This window comes from Schistocerca nitens, chromosome 4 (assembly GCF_023898315.1).
Source record: "Schistocerca nitens isolate TAMUIC-IGC-003100 chromosome 4, iqSchNite1.1, whole genome shotgun sequence".
In the NCBI taxonomy this organism is placed as follows: domain Eukaryota; kingdom Metazoa; phylum Arthropoda; class Insecta; order Orthoptera; family Acrididae; genus Schistocerca; species Schistocerca nitens.
Window position 1 is genome coordinate 209,638,466 of NC_064617.1, and position 12,819 is coordinate 209,651,284.

General features: G+C 43.3%; 1 protein-coding gene across 1 annotated transcript in view; it reads right to left on the minus strand.

Annotated features, from left to right (window-relative positions):
- Positions 1-12,819, minus strand: part of LOC126251453 (juvenile hormone epoxide hydrolase 1-like) — a 107,417-nt gene that overhangs the window by 26,950 nt on the left and 67,648 nt on the right. Inside the window, exon 4 of the mRNA XM_049951883.1 lies at positions 3,021-3,223. Within this exon, the coding sequence (XP_049807840.1) occupies positions 3,021-3,223 (203 nt within the window). The remainder of the gene's footprint in view (positions 1-3,020; positions 3,224-12,819) is intronic.

Here is a 12,819-nt window from a genome sequence, read left to right on the forward strand (position 1 = left end):
ACGATGCAAAACTAGGCTGAGGACCCATTCTTCCAATGTTTCGGGAAGGGACAGCGGTGGCGTAATCATGTGGAGAGCCGTCCGCTATGACTTCAGGTCATGGCTGGTACCGATTGGTAACTGTAACGGCTTGGACATCCTGCGATCTCAGGTGTTACCGGTACCTCCCATGTGCCAATATCGTGGTGTCACTTGTCAACTGGACAGTGCTTGTACATACACGACACGTTTTTCTTTGAACAGTCTGCATGATATTGAGGTACTCCGGCGGCCAGCAAGATGCCCGTGTCTGTCCGGGTGTGAGGCTTGCTTGGTCACCTAACCGAGTGAGGTGGCGAAGTGGTTAGGACACTGGACTCGCATTCGGGAGGACGACGCTTCCGACCCACATCCGGCCATCCTAATTTAGGTTTTACGTGATTTCGCTAAAACACGTCAGGAAAATGTCGTGATGCTTCCTTTGAATGGGCACGACCGATTTCCTTCCCCATGCTTCCCTAATCCGATTAGACCGACGGCCTCGCTGTTTGGTCCCCTCCCCCAAATCAAACAATCAACCAACCGGACTTCTCCGTTCCAGTGCTTCATCGAGGATATCGAGGATCGGGATTTTCTCTGCCTCGTGATGACTGGGTGTTGCGTGATGTCCTTAGGTTAGTTAGGTTTAAGTAGTTCTAAGTTCTAGGGGACTGATGACCGTAGCTGTTAAGTCCCATAGTGCTCAGAGCCATTTGAACCATATCGAGGATCCGTTACAGCAGTTGTGGATCAGCGTGTCTCAGGAGAGAGTACAACGGCTTCATGACGCCCTTCCCAACCGAGTCAGTGCATGCATCCAGGTCAGAGAGGGTTCGACGTTGTACTGATAAGTGAGCTCATACTGCCAAATTCTTCGTAATTTGGTTGGATATTGTAATCACTTTAATAACGTCACATACCTTTTCAACCCGTGAAGTTCCATTTCGTCACATCCTCTCCTTTTGGGTTCTTGACTTTTTCTTGTTGGGTAGTGCAAATTATGTAGACCTCAGTGTGAGAACTTCGAGAAAGGGAAAACGAATCGCCAAAGTCAACTGCGGTGGCAGAGGCGCTGTCGACTGCTGTTGATGGTATGAGTTAATACAAGGACTACTAGTCAGTTCAAAAGTGAACAACAAAAATATCCGGTGAAACTGTACCATCCATCAGCATGGAATACTAATTGTGATATAATTAAGTGAATCGAGCAGTACACTAGCAGTTATTCGAACTCACTTCATCATGATGGAACGACATTGCGCAGAACTGTTAATTAAAATGTGAGAGAAACAGTATCAGTACAAAGGTGGACCACCCAGACGACTTATCTAGTTCGTACCTCCAAATATACTCTCATTCCTGTCATTTAAATTGAACCTCTGCACGAACATACGCAGGCACTTGGTAGCAGCACATTTAAAATTCGTGCGAATGCCTGAGACAGAGTTCGAACCCGCTGCTTCCGATATACAAATTCAACACTATGACGATACCATGAAGACTGTCTACGGAGTTAGCTGTGTGCCGTTTGTAAATTGTGTGCAGTAGCGTTACAATTACACCGATGGCCAAGGGGTGCCTGGCATTGAGAAACGACTAAATTTGCTACAATTTAGCAAGACTCTGAGTCCCGATGGCGTCTCTATCAGATTCTATGAAGAACCTACGCCTGAATTGCCACCTATTTTAATTACGTGTCGTAGATCCCCTAAACAAAAAACCGTGCCCATTAGTTGGAAAGAAGCAGAGATCACACCTGTCTTCAAGAAGACTAACAGAAGTGATTCACAAAACTACCGTCCAGTCTCAATAACATCCATCTCTTGTAGAATCCAAGAATATTGGTCATGCGAAAAAAACTTGCATTTTTCTCACACGGCGTCCTGAAAACAATGGATCATAGAAATCAGGCGATTGCATTAATTCTTGATTTCGAAAATCGTCAGTCTTTAACAACAAAAGTACAATCCTACAGAGTATAAAACGAAGTCTGTGACTGGATTGAGGATTTATTGGTAGGGAGTACGCATCACGTTGTCTCAGATGGACAGTCATCGGCTTATGTACAATTAACTTTATGTGTGCCTTTCATGTTGTATATTAATGAACAGGCACACAGCATTAATAGTAGACCCAGACATTTTACTGATGATCCAGTCATCTATGACGGTGGCCTATTTGAAAAAAGCTGCACAAATATTCAATATGATCTTGATAAGATATCTAATTGGTGCAACAATTTGCAGCTTGTTATATATATGTACAGAAATGCAAACTTGTGCATTTCACAAAGAAAACTTAGTATCCTATAAGTAGATTACCAATGACACCCATTTAGAATCAGTCAACGCACGTATGAGGGTTGAACAATTTGTGGGGGACATAAAATGGAATGGTCACGCACGCTCAAACGTAGGTAAGGCAAGTGGCAGACTTCGGTTCATTGGTAGGACACTAGGAAAATACAGTCATTCAGCAAACGAAAATGGTAACAAGCCACTCACTTATGCGTCCATCTTACATTTTTGGTCATGTGGCTGGGACCGATATGGGATATTATACAAAGAAGGGGCCACGAATGGTCACAGGTTTGTTTCACTCACGGGACAGCGGCACGCAAATGTTGAAAAACTTGAATCGGCTAATTCTTGAAGACAGGCGGCAATTATGCCTCGAATGCCAATTTACAATATTCAACAATGAGTGTTAAGTGAAGAACGTAGAGGTACCCTTCAACTCAATGTATCACTCTCGTAGTGACCATAAAGACAAAAATAGACTAATTTCAACATTCTCACAGGCACTTACGCATTCATTCTTCCATCGCTCCATGCGCGATTGGTACAGAAAGGAATCTTAATATGTGGTAAGTAGCACGCCCAGTTCAGTGTATTTCACAGTGGTTTGCTGAGTATGTGTGTAGTTGTAGATGTAGATGGAAATGATGGAGTTACCTGCTAGCTGATAGTCCGTATGCTCTGGAACAGAAACGTTTTGCTTACCTATGGTGTCTGGTTTGGAAGCTTGAAGGTGCAAGTAGCCCATCTCCTGCAGAACCGTGTTGAGGATGTTCGTCCAGTAGGGAAACACTTTGTGTGCGTAGCGGCGTTCCACGAACAGAGTCGGCCAAAAACTGCCGATCGTGCCTTTTATCATGGACATCAGGCCTTCAGCGGGGCAAATATTTACATGTAATGCCAGTACGCTGTAATACACACACAAACAAATATGTTATTGTTCCAATCAGTCACTTACATTAGCTGACAAAATTGGCTCTGAAATTCCCTTTTCCACTGTCTGGTCAAAATTGTCCGGACATCCCTATGACTAGATGTCGAGAGGGCCATTCACGTCAGCATGAAAGAAGACGGGGAGTACTGTGTTGCCAATATAGAAGCAGTAACGTCAGAATGGTTCGGTCAGGAGAGCTCAGACACTTCAAATGTGGACTAGACATTGGATGTAACATGAGTAACAAATCCAACAGGGACATTTCAACCCTTTTAAAGCTTCCCAGGCTGACTGCTGTTATTATGATTGTGAAGTGCAAACGCGAAGGAACCAGCAAGTACTAGACCAATACCAGGCTGACCTCATCTCCTGACGGACAGGGACCACCGAGAATTCCAGGGGAGTAGTTGTGAAAAATCGCATGAAATCAGCAGAAGCTATCATTTGTCAGTGCGGAAGTGCTACCAGCAGTCTATCTACCATATTGATTGTGGGTAGGGAATTAAAAATAATGGGGTACAATGATCGTACGCCTCCTCATGAGGGTTGGGTTGATTTGGGTGAAGAGGTCGTTGGTCTCATCGGATTAGGGAAGGATGGGGAAGGAAGCTGGCGGCGCTCTGCCAAAGAAACCATCCCAGCATTTGCCTGAAGCGATGTAGGGAAATCACAGAAAACCTAAATCAGGATGGCCGGACACGGGATTGAACCGTCGTCCTCCCGAATGCGAGTCCAGTGTGCTACCCACTGCACCACATCGCTCGGTCCTCCTCATGAGTGTCACATTTCTGTAGTCAATGCTAAGCGACGCTCAAGATGGTGTAAAGAGCGGCGCCACTGGACATTGGATGACTGGAACGAGTGATTTGGAGTCATGAATCATGTGGCAATCCCGTAGAAGGACTTGGGTTTGACAAATGCCTGCACAACGTTACCTGCTATCGCGTTAGTGCCAGCAATGAAGTACAAAGGAGATGGTGTAATGATATGGATGATGGGTGTGTTTTTCATGGGTTCGATATGGTCCCCTTATTGCGCTTAAGAAAACGCTGAACGCTTAAGGATATGAACACATTTCACAGAATTTTGTACTGCGTACAGTAGAGAAACTGTTCGGATGTGATGAATGTTTGTATCAGCATGTCATTGCTCCCTGTCATGAAGCAGCGTTTATAATGCAGTGTTGTGCGGACAATAACATTGGTGAAATGGTGTGGCCTGTCCAGATTCCAGACCTGTACCCAATGAAATACCTTTGGGATGAGTTAGAACATCGATTTTGCGTCCAACATCAGTACCTTCTCTGGTTTTGTCTGCTGAGGAAGAATGGGCTGCCATTCTTCCATAGACATTTAGACACCTCATTCAAAGAGTTCCCGTCAAAGTTCAAGACTTCATAAAGGCGAAGGGTCAACAACGTCATATTAATGCCCACTAATAGGCGCATGAATACTTTTGATCATGTCTCTTTGTATGTCCACCTTTTCAGAGATGGTTCAGGACCTTGGCTGTTCAGTACAAAATGTCAAATCAAACACTTTTCAGCCGTCTAATTTCCAAACAGTTATTTTATTAGGCTACCAGTTCCGGCGATATGTTACACCACCTTCAGACCCCCTGACCGACGTGTAGGAAGATTCCAACCTCGGCTCTGGTCAAAATAGGGACCAGCATTCAAAGACTGGTATCTGTAGATTTTCGGTACAGCGATCACTTCAAACAGCATCTGCCGACTCAGATGAAGTGTGAAGTGATTGCTGTATCAAAAATCTACAGATACCATTCTTTGAATGCTGCCCCTATTTTGACAAGATCCGAGGTTGGAATCTTCCTACACGTCGGTCAGGCGGTCTGAAGATGACCTGAAGATCGTCAAAACTGGTAGCCCAGTAAAATAACAGTTTGGAAATTAGACGGCTGAAAAGTGTTTGATTTGACATTCTGTTTTGATCACATAGTGCATACCTGCTTTGACATTCTTCACAATTTTCTTAAACATCGGGTATTGGCCATCACAAACATTAAAAGTAATAATTACACATGACACTTTTAGGACTAAAGCATATGATAACAGTAATAATAACCTTGAAAGAAGTCTACTGGGGCACACATGTATGTGGCACCAGAGTAAGATAAGAATATTAATAAATTAAAATGAAACTAGTGTACTATAAACGATGAATGTCTCTGACAGGCTCGATAATGTGGATCGCTGACTCTGCGCGACCTCAGAGCCAAAGATTGTTGTTGTTGTTGTGGTCTTCAGTCCTGAGACTGGTTTGATGCAGCTCTCCATGCTACTCTATCCTGTGCAAGCTTCTTCATCTCCCAGTACCTACTGCAACCTACATCCTTCTGAATCTGCTTAGTGTATTCATTTCTTGGTCTCCCTCTACGATTTTTACCGTCCACGGTGCCGTCCAAAGCTAAATTTGTGATCCCTTGATGCCTCAAAACATGTCCTACCAACCGATCCCTTCTTCTAGTCAAGTTGTGCCACAAACTTCTCTTCTCCCCAATCCTATTCAATACCTCCTCATTAGTTACGTAATCTACCCACCTTACCTTCAGCATTCTACTGTAGCACCACATTTCGAAAGCTTCTATTCTCTTCTTGTCCAAACTAGTTATCGTCCATGTTTCACTTCCATAAATGGCTACTCTCCATACAAATACTTTCAGAAACGACTTCCTGACACTTAAATCTATACTCGATGTTAACAAATTTCTCTTCTTCAGAAACGCTTTCCTTGCCATTGCCAGTCTACATTTTATATCCTCTCTACTTCGACCATCATCAGTTATTTTACTCCCTAAATAGCAAAACTCCTTTACTACTTTAAGTGTCTCATTTCCTAATCTAATTCCCTCAGCATCACCCGACTTAATTTGACTACATTCCATTATCCTCGGTTTGCTTTTGTTGATGTTCATCTTATATCCTCCTTTCAAGACACTGTCCATTCCGTTCAACATCTCTTCCAAGTCCTTTGCTGTCTCTGACAGAATTACAATGTCATCGGCGAACCTCAGAGTTTTTACTTCTTCTCCATGAATTTTAATACCTACTCCGAATTTTTCTTTTGTTTCCATTACTGCTTGCTCAATATACAGATTGAAAAACATCGGGGAGAGACTACAACCCTGTCTCACTCCTTTCCCAACCACTGCTTCCCTTTCATGCCCCTCGACTCTTATAACTGCCATCTGGTTTCTGTACAAATTGTAAATAGCCTTTCGCTGCCTGTATTTTACCCCTGCCACCTTCAGAATTTGAAAGAGAGTATTCCAGTTAACATTGTCAAAAGCTTTCTCTAAGTCTACAAATGCTAGAAACGTAGGTTTGCCTTTTCTTAATCTTTCTTCTAAGATAAGTCGTAAGGTCAGTATTGCCTCACGTGTTCCAACATTTCTACGGAATCCAAACTGATCTTCCCCGAGGTCGGCTTCTATCAGTTTTTCCATTCGTCTGTAAAGAATTCGCGTTAGTATTTTGCAGCTGTGGCTTATTAAACTGATAGTTCGGTAATTTTCACATCTGTCAACACCTGCATTCTTTGGGATTGGAATTATTATATTCTTCTTGAAGTCTGTGGGTATTTCGCCTGTCTCATACATCGTGCTCACCAGATGGTAGAGTTTTGTCATGACTGGCTCTCCCTAGGCCATCAGTAGTTCTAATGGAATGTTATCTACTCCCGGGGCCTTGTTTCGATTCAGGTCTTTCAGTGCTCTGTCAAACTCTTCACGCAGTATCTTATCTCCCATTTCGTCTTCATCTACATCCTCTTCCATTTCCATAATATTGTCCTCAAGTACATCGCCCTTGTATAAACCCTCTATATACTCCTTCCACCTTTCTGCCTTCCCTTCTTTGCTTAGAACTGGGTTGCCATCTGAGCTCTTGATATTCATACAAGTGGTTCTCTTCTCTCCAAACGTCTCTTTAATTTTCCTGTAGGCAGTATCTATCTTACCCCTAGTGAGACAAGCCTCTACATCCTTACATTTGTCCTCTAGCCATCCCTGCTTAGCCATTTTGCACTTCCTGTCGATCTAATTTTTGAGACGTTTGTATTCCTTTTTGCCTGCTTCATTTGCTGCATTTTTATATTTTCTCCTTTCATCAATTAAATTCAATATTTCTTCTGTTACCCAAGGATTTCTATTAGCCCTCGTCTTTTTACCTACTTCATCGTCTGCTGCCTTCACTACTTCATCCCTCAGAGCTACCCATTCTTCTTCTACTGTATTTCTTTCCCCCATTCCTGTCAATTGTTCCCTTATGCTCTCCCTGAAACTCTCTACAACCTCTTGTTCTTTCAGTTTATCCAGGTCCCATCTCCTTAAATTCCCACCTTTTTGCAGTTTCTTCAGTTTCAATCTGCAGTTCATAACCAATAGATTGTGGTCAGAATCCACATCTGCCCCAGGAAATGTCTTACAATTTAAAACCTGGTTCCTAAATCTCTGTCTTACCATTATATAATCTATCTGATACCTTTTAGTATCTCCAGGATTCTTCCAGGTATACAACCTTCTTTTATGATTTTTGAACCAAGTGTTAGTTATGATTAAGTTATGCTCTGTGCATAATTCTACAAGGCGGCTTCCTCTTTCATTCCTTCCCCCCAATACATATTCACCTACTATGCTTCCTTCTCTCCCTTTTCCTACTGACGAATTCCAGTCACCCATGACTATTAAATTTTCGTCTCCCTTCACTACCAGAATAATTTCTTTTATCTCGTCATACATTTCATCTATTTCTTCATCATCTGCAGAGCTAGTTGGCATATAAACTTGTACTACTGTAGTAGGCATGGGCTTTGTGTCTATCTTGGCCACAATAATGCGTTCACTATGCTGTTTGCAGTAGCTAACCCGCACTCCTATTTTTTTATTCATTATTAAACCTACTCCTGCATTACCCCTATTTGATTTTGTATTTGTAACCCTGTAATCACCTGACCAAAAGTCTTGTTCCTCCTGCCACCGAACTTCACTAATTCCCACTATATCTAACTTTAACCTATCCATTTCCCTTTTTAAATTTTCTAACCTACCTGCCCGATTAAGGGATCTGACATTCCACGCTCTGATCCGTAGAACGCCAGTTTCCTTTCTCCTGATAACGACGTCCTCCTGAGTAGTCCCCGCCCGGAGATCCGAATGGGGGACTATTTTACCTCCGGAATATTTTACCCAAGAGGACGCCATCATCATTTAATCATACAGTAAAGCTGCATGTCCTCGGGAAAATTTACGGCTGTAGTTTCCCCTTGCTTTCAGCTGTTCGCAGTACCAGCACAGCAAGGCCGTTTTGGTTAATGTTACAAGGCCAGATCAGTCAGTCATCCACTGTTGCCCCTGCAACTACTGAGAAGGCTGCTGCCCCTCTTCAGGAACCACATGTTTGTCTGGCCTCTCAACAGATACCCCTCCGTTGTGGTTGCACCTACGGTACGGCCATCTGTATCGCTGAGGCACGCAAGCCTCCCCACCAACGGCAAGGTCCATGGTTCATGGGGGGGTACTGTACTGCTAGTGTTGGAGTAAGAGAGCGCTGGGCTCTCAGTTGTAGGTAGCTGTCTGTGAGGGGAAGAATGGAGTAGGCAGTTTCTGTTGTGTGCTGTTTGAAGCCACCAAGAGGTAGATCAATGTCAATATTGTTGAACATGAAAGCAGAAGTCTTCAGGCAAATAGGGTGAAGATTTAAATAATTATGATTTCTATTTTTGCCAGTTAGTATAAATGAGCTGGCTGATAATTTGTAATTTCTGAGTAACCCCAGAATGAACGTAAACGATTTTGATAGAGAGGCTAGTTATATATTCCATTTTGTAATGCTTTTAAGAATTGTTAACAGAGCTATGTGTAATTTGATGACTTGCACTTATGTTGGATTAATGAAGTTAGATAATACTTACTGTTTAAATCTCATTGTCTGTGAATCAATTGAGAGTAATGTAACACCAACTGTCAGATGTTTTTTAAAAGACAAACTTAACTCACAATATAATTTTGCTAAAAAAGTGAGTGTTAGTAATTCATCATAATCAGTACCGCCTCCCTGTCCACGTCATATTTTTAAAGAAGTTGAATGTTCTTAAATGTTCTCATTTATCAGCCAAATAAATTTCAGGTGCATTTCAAGTATTATGGCCAGCATTGCACACTGTTGAGCCTATAGGTAGAATTTTTTTTTTTTAATGAGAGACCAGAATATATCGTGTTACTCCGGTGCTGCTTAAGAGGTCAGACAAATTAATTTATTTGCTATGTGCACAGGGAGCCAAGTTATCAGGTTTGAACAGGGCCAGATGACTCAGTGCCTAAGAGGCTGAATATATTTTGCATTGACTCTAGTTCTTTATTAGCCGGCCGGTGTGGCCGAGCGGTTCTAGGCGCTTCAGTCTGGAACCGCGCGACCGCTACGGTCGCAGGTTCGAATCCTGCCTCCGACATGGATGTGTGTGATGTCCTTAGGTTAGTTGGGTTTAAGTAGTTCTAAGTTCTAGCGGACTGATGACCTCAGATGTTAAATCCCATAGTGCTCAGAGCCATTTGAACCATTTAGTTCTTTATTGGTATTGGGAGTTGCATTGCCCAATCGATTCGTGTAAAGTTTTGGTAACAATGAGACAGAGTAAGCACACCTCTTGCACTTACAACGCGCAACACGACAATTTGAGTTCTGTATCCATTCCACAGATCAGACCATTCAACATAATAGTAAAATTTTCTTTATATTTTTTAAGGAACGTTACAACCTCACGGAACAAAATATCGTACGAGGCGATCATGTCACTCGCCACTGCTGTCGTAAGCCGTGGCAGTGAAGAAGTGTCTATGCACCAGTCTCTGATCAGTGCAAGAAAATGGTTCAAATGGCTCTGAGCACTATGGGACTCAACTGCTGTGGTCATAAGTCCCCTAGAACTTAGAACTACTTAAACCTAACTAACCTAAGGACAGCACACAACACCCAGCCATCACGAGGCAGAGAAAATCCCTGACCCCGCCGGGAATCGAACCCGGGAACCCGGGCGTGGGAAGCGAGAACGTTACCGCACGACCACGAGATGCGGGCTCAGTGCAAGATGATGGGTCGACTTGGACGTATGACAGTAAGGAGCTATCGTCTTTGGTTGTATGCAAGACATCAGCGCGAATTAAGTTGCTCGATTTCTTGATGGATCAACGCTGGCAGTCCACCGTCTATATGAGGAATGTTGCATCGCTCGCAGCGTGAGAATAGTGATCCAAAAAAGGCCACAAGCATCAAGGGCTGGAGACGAGCTTCACGTCTTGTGAAATGTGACTCCAAACCGGGCAGGAACTGCTGCGTCATTGACTGCAGGTCCGTCTCAACCAGTGAACACTGGGAAGGGAACTGCTTCATTGGACGTTCGCAGTTGAGACGAGTCGAGCGGGCGGTGTGTGTTTGCCAGCCAGCAGCTCCGCAAGTTCTGGATTCTCCAACATGAACAACAGGTCACAACAGAAATACCGACTATTCGCTGCAGGGAAACTCTGCCCCTGGCCTCAAGCTGCCGATTTGCTGTGGCGTGCCAAACATCTGTCAGAGTGGCACAGGCGGCAGGCTACCGTACAGCCACCCGTCTGCACGTACCTTCCTTTCGAACTGTTCAGGGAAGTTGAGGGAAGTGATACAGGCCGTCACGTGACAACCGAAATAGGACGGTGTATTAAGGAGACCGTAACCTATGCTGGCGATATTCAAGAAACTCTCTACTCGTCTCTAAGGAACTCGAGGCATTCCAAGAACCCCTTCACCCTAATCTGGGAAATTTCTCTCGCCACCATAGGGAAGGAAACAGATCAAAGACACATTAGCAGTGGGAACTGAACACCTATGGACAATTCAAAAACTGAAAAAGACATCAAAAAGAAGTCGGCGAGCCACTACACCTCAGCAAGTCTGACTTGTTCTGACAAGGGAACCTCCCAATCGCACCCCCCTCAGATTTAGTTATAAGTTGGCACAGGGATAGGCCTTGAAAAACTGAACACAGATCAATCGAGAAAACAGGAAGAAGTTGTGTGGAACTATGAAAAAAATAAGCAAAATATACAAACTGAGTAGGCCATGCGCAAGGTTGGCAACATCTAGGAGAGTGTCAGCTTGCGAGCGCCATGGTCCTATGGTTATCGTGAGCAACTGCGGAACGAGAGGGCTTTGGTTCAAATCTTCTCTCGAGTGAAAAGTTTAATTTTTTATTTTCAGACAATTATTAAAGTTCAGGCACTCACACATAATCAACTTTGCTCTCCAAAATTCCAGGACATGTTTAGATTTGCTTGGACATATGCAGGATTTGACGATCTACACACGGAAACATTTGAAAACGTAAAAAACATATGTTTTGACATAGCACAGGGAAAACTGTGCGACTGTGAAACTGTTGCATTCATTTGCTGCAGTTTATGTGACAAACTCTTATGTTTTCATCACTTTTTGGGAGTGATTATCACATACACAAGAAAACCTAAATCGGGCAAGGTAGAAGAATCTTTTTACCCATTCGCCAAGTGTGCAAGTTAGGTGGGTCGACAACATATTCCTGTCATGTGACGCACGTGCCGTCACCAGTGTCGTATAGAATATATCAGACGTGTTTTCCTGTGAAGGAATCGGTTGACCTATGACCTTGCGATCAAATGTTTTCGCTTCCTATTGGAGAGGCACGTCCTTTCGTCTACTAATCGCACGGTTTTGCGGTGCGGTCGCAAAACACAGACACTAAACTTATTACAGTGACGTCAATCAATCAACGGACAGATCGTAACTTTGCGAAAATAAAGAAAGTAAAATTGTCACCCGCGGGAGGACTCGAACCAAGGACCTCTCGTTCTGCATTAGATCACTCTAACCACGGGACCACGGCGCTCCTCAGCTCACCTTGTCCTTGATGTTGCCTATCTTGCACATGGACTACTCAGTTTGTATATTTTGCTTATTTTTTCATAGTTTCACACAACTTCTTCCTGTTTTCTCGATTGATCTGTGTTCAGTTTTTCAAGGCCTATCCACTGCGTCAATTTATAACTAAATCTGAGGGGGGTGCGATGGGGAGGTTCCCTTGTGAGAGCTATACAATCGAAACGACCAAACAACTGGCCACCACAGGGAAACTGGCAACACAAAAATCACAAACAAATTCCGCACGATAAATTACATTGAGTGGCTGTGTAAGAGGTATGCGCTGCCTGCGATATGAAAGGTATAAGAGAATCGCTGACCAGAGAGCAGTGTTGACTGAGTACGAACTGTGTAGCTGTAGCAGTTAGTTCTTGCTAGTCGCTAGTCTGCGGTTGTCTGCAGTCTGCTCTGGTCGGGAGTCTGGAGCCTGAGTATCATTGTATAAGGTAAAAAGCAGCCTCGCGCATATCTAGTAATGTATCTGAACTGTCATCCAAATGTTTTAAAAATGTCCTAATACTAATTTTTGTAATATAAAGTAATTTTTTTAAAAGCATTCATTTCAATTTAAAGAATTTACTAATTTATCCAATCCATGATCATTCCGATTGTTGCAAAAGAAA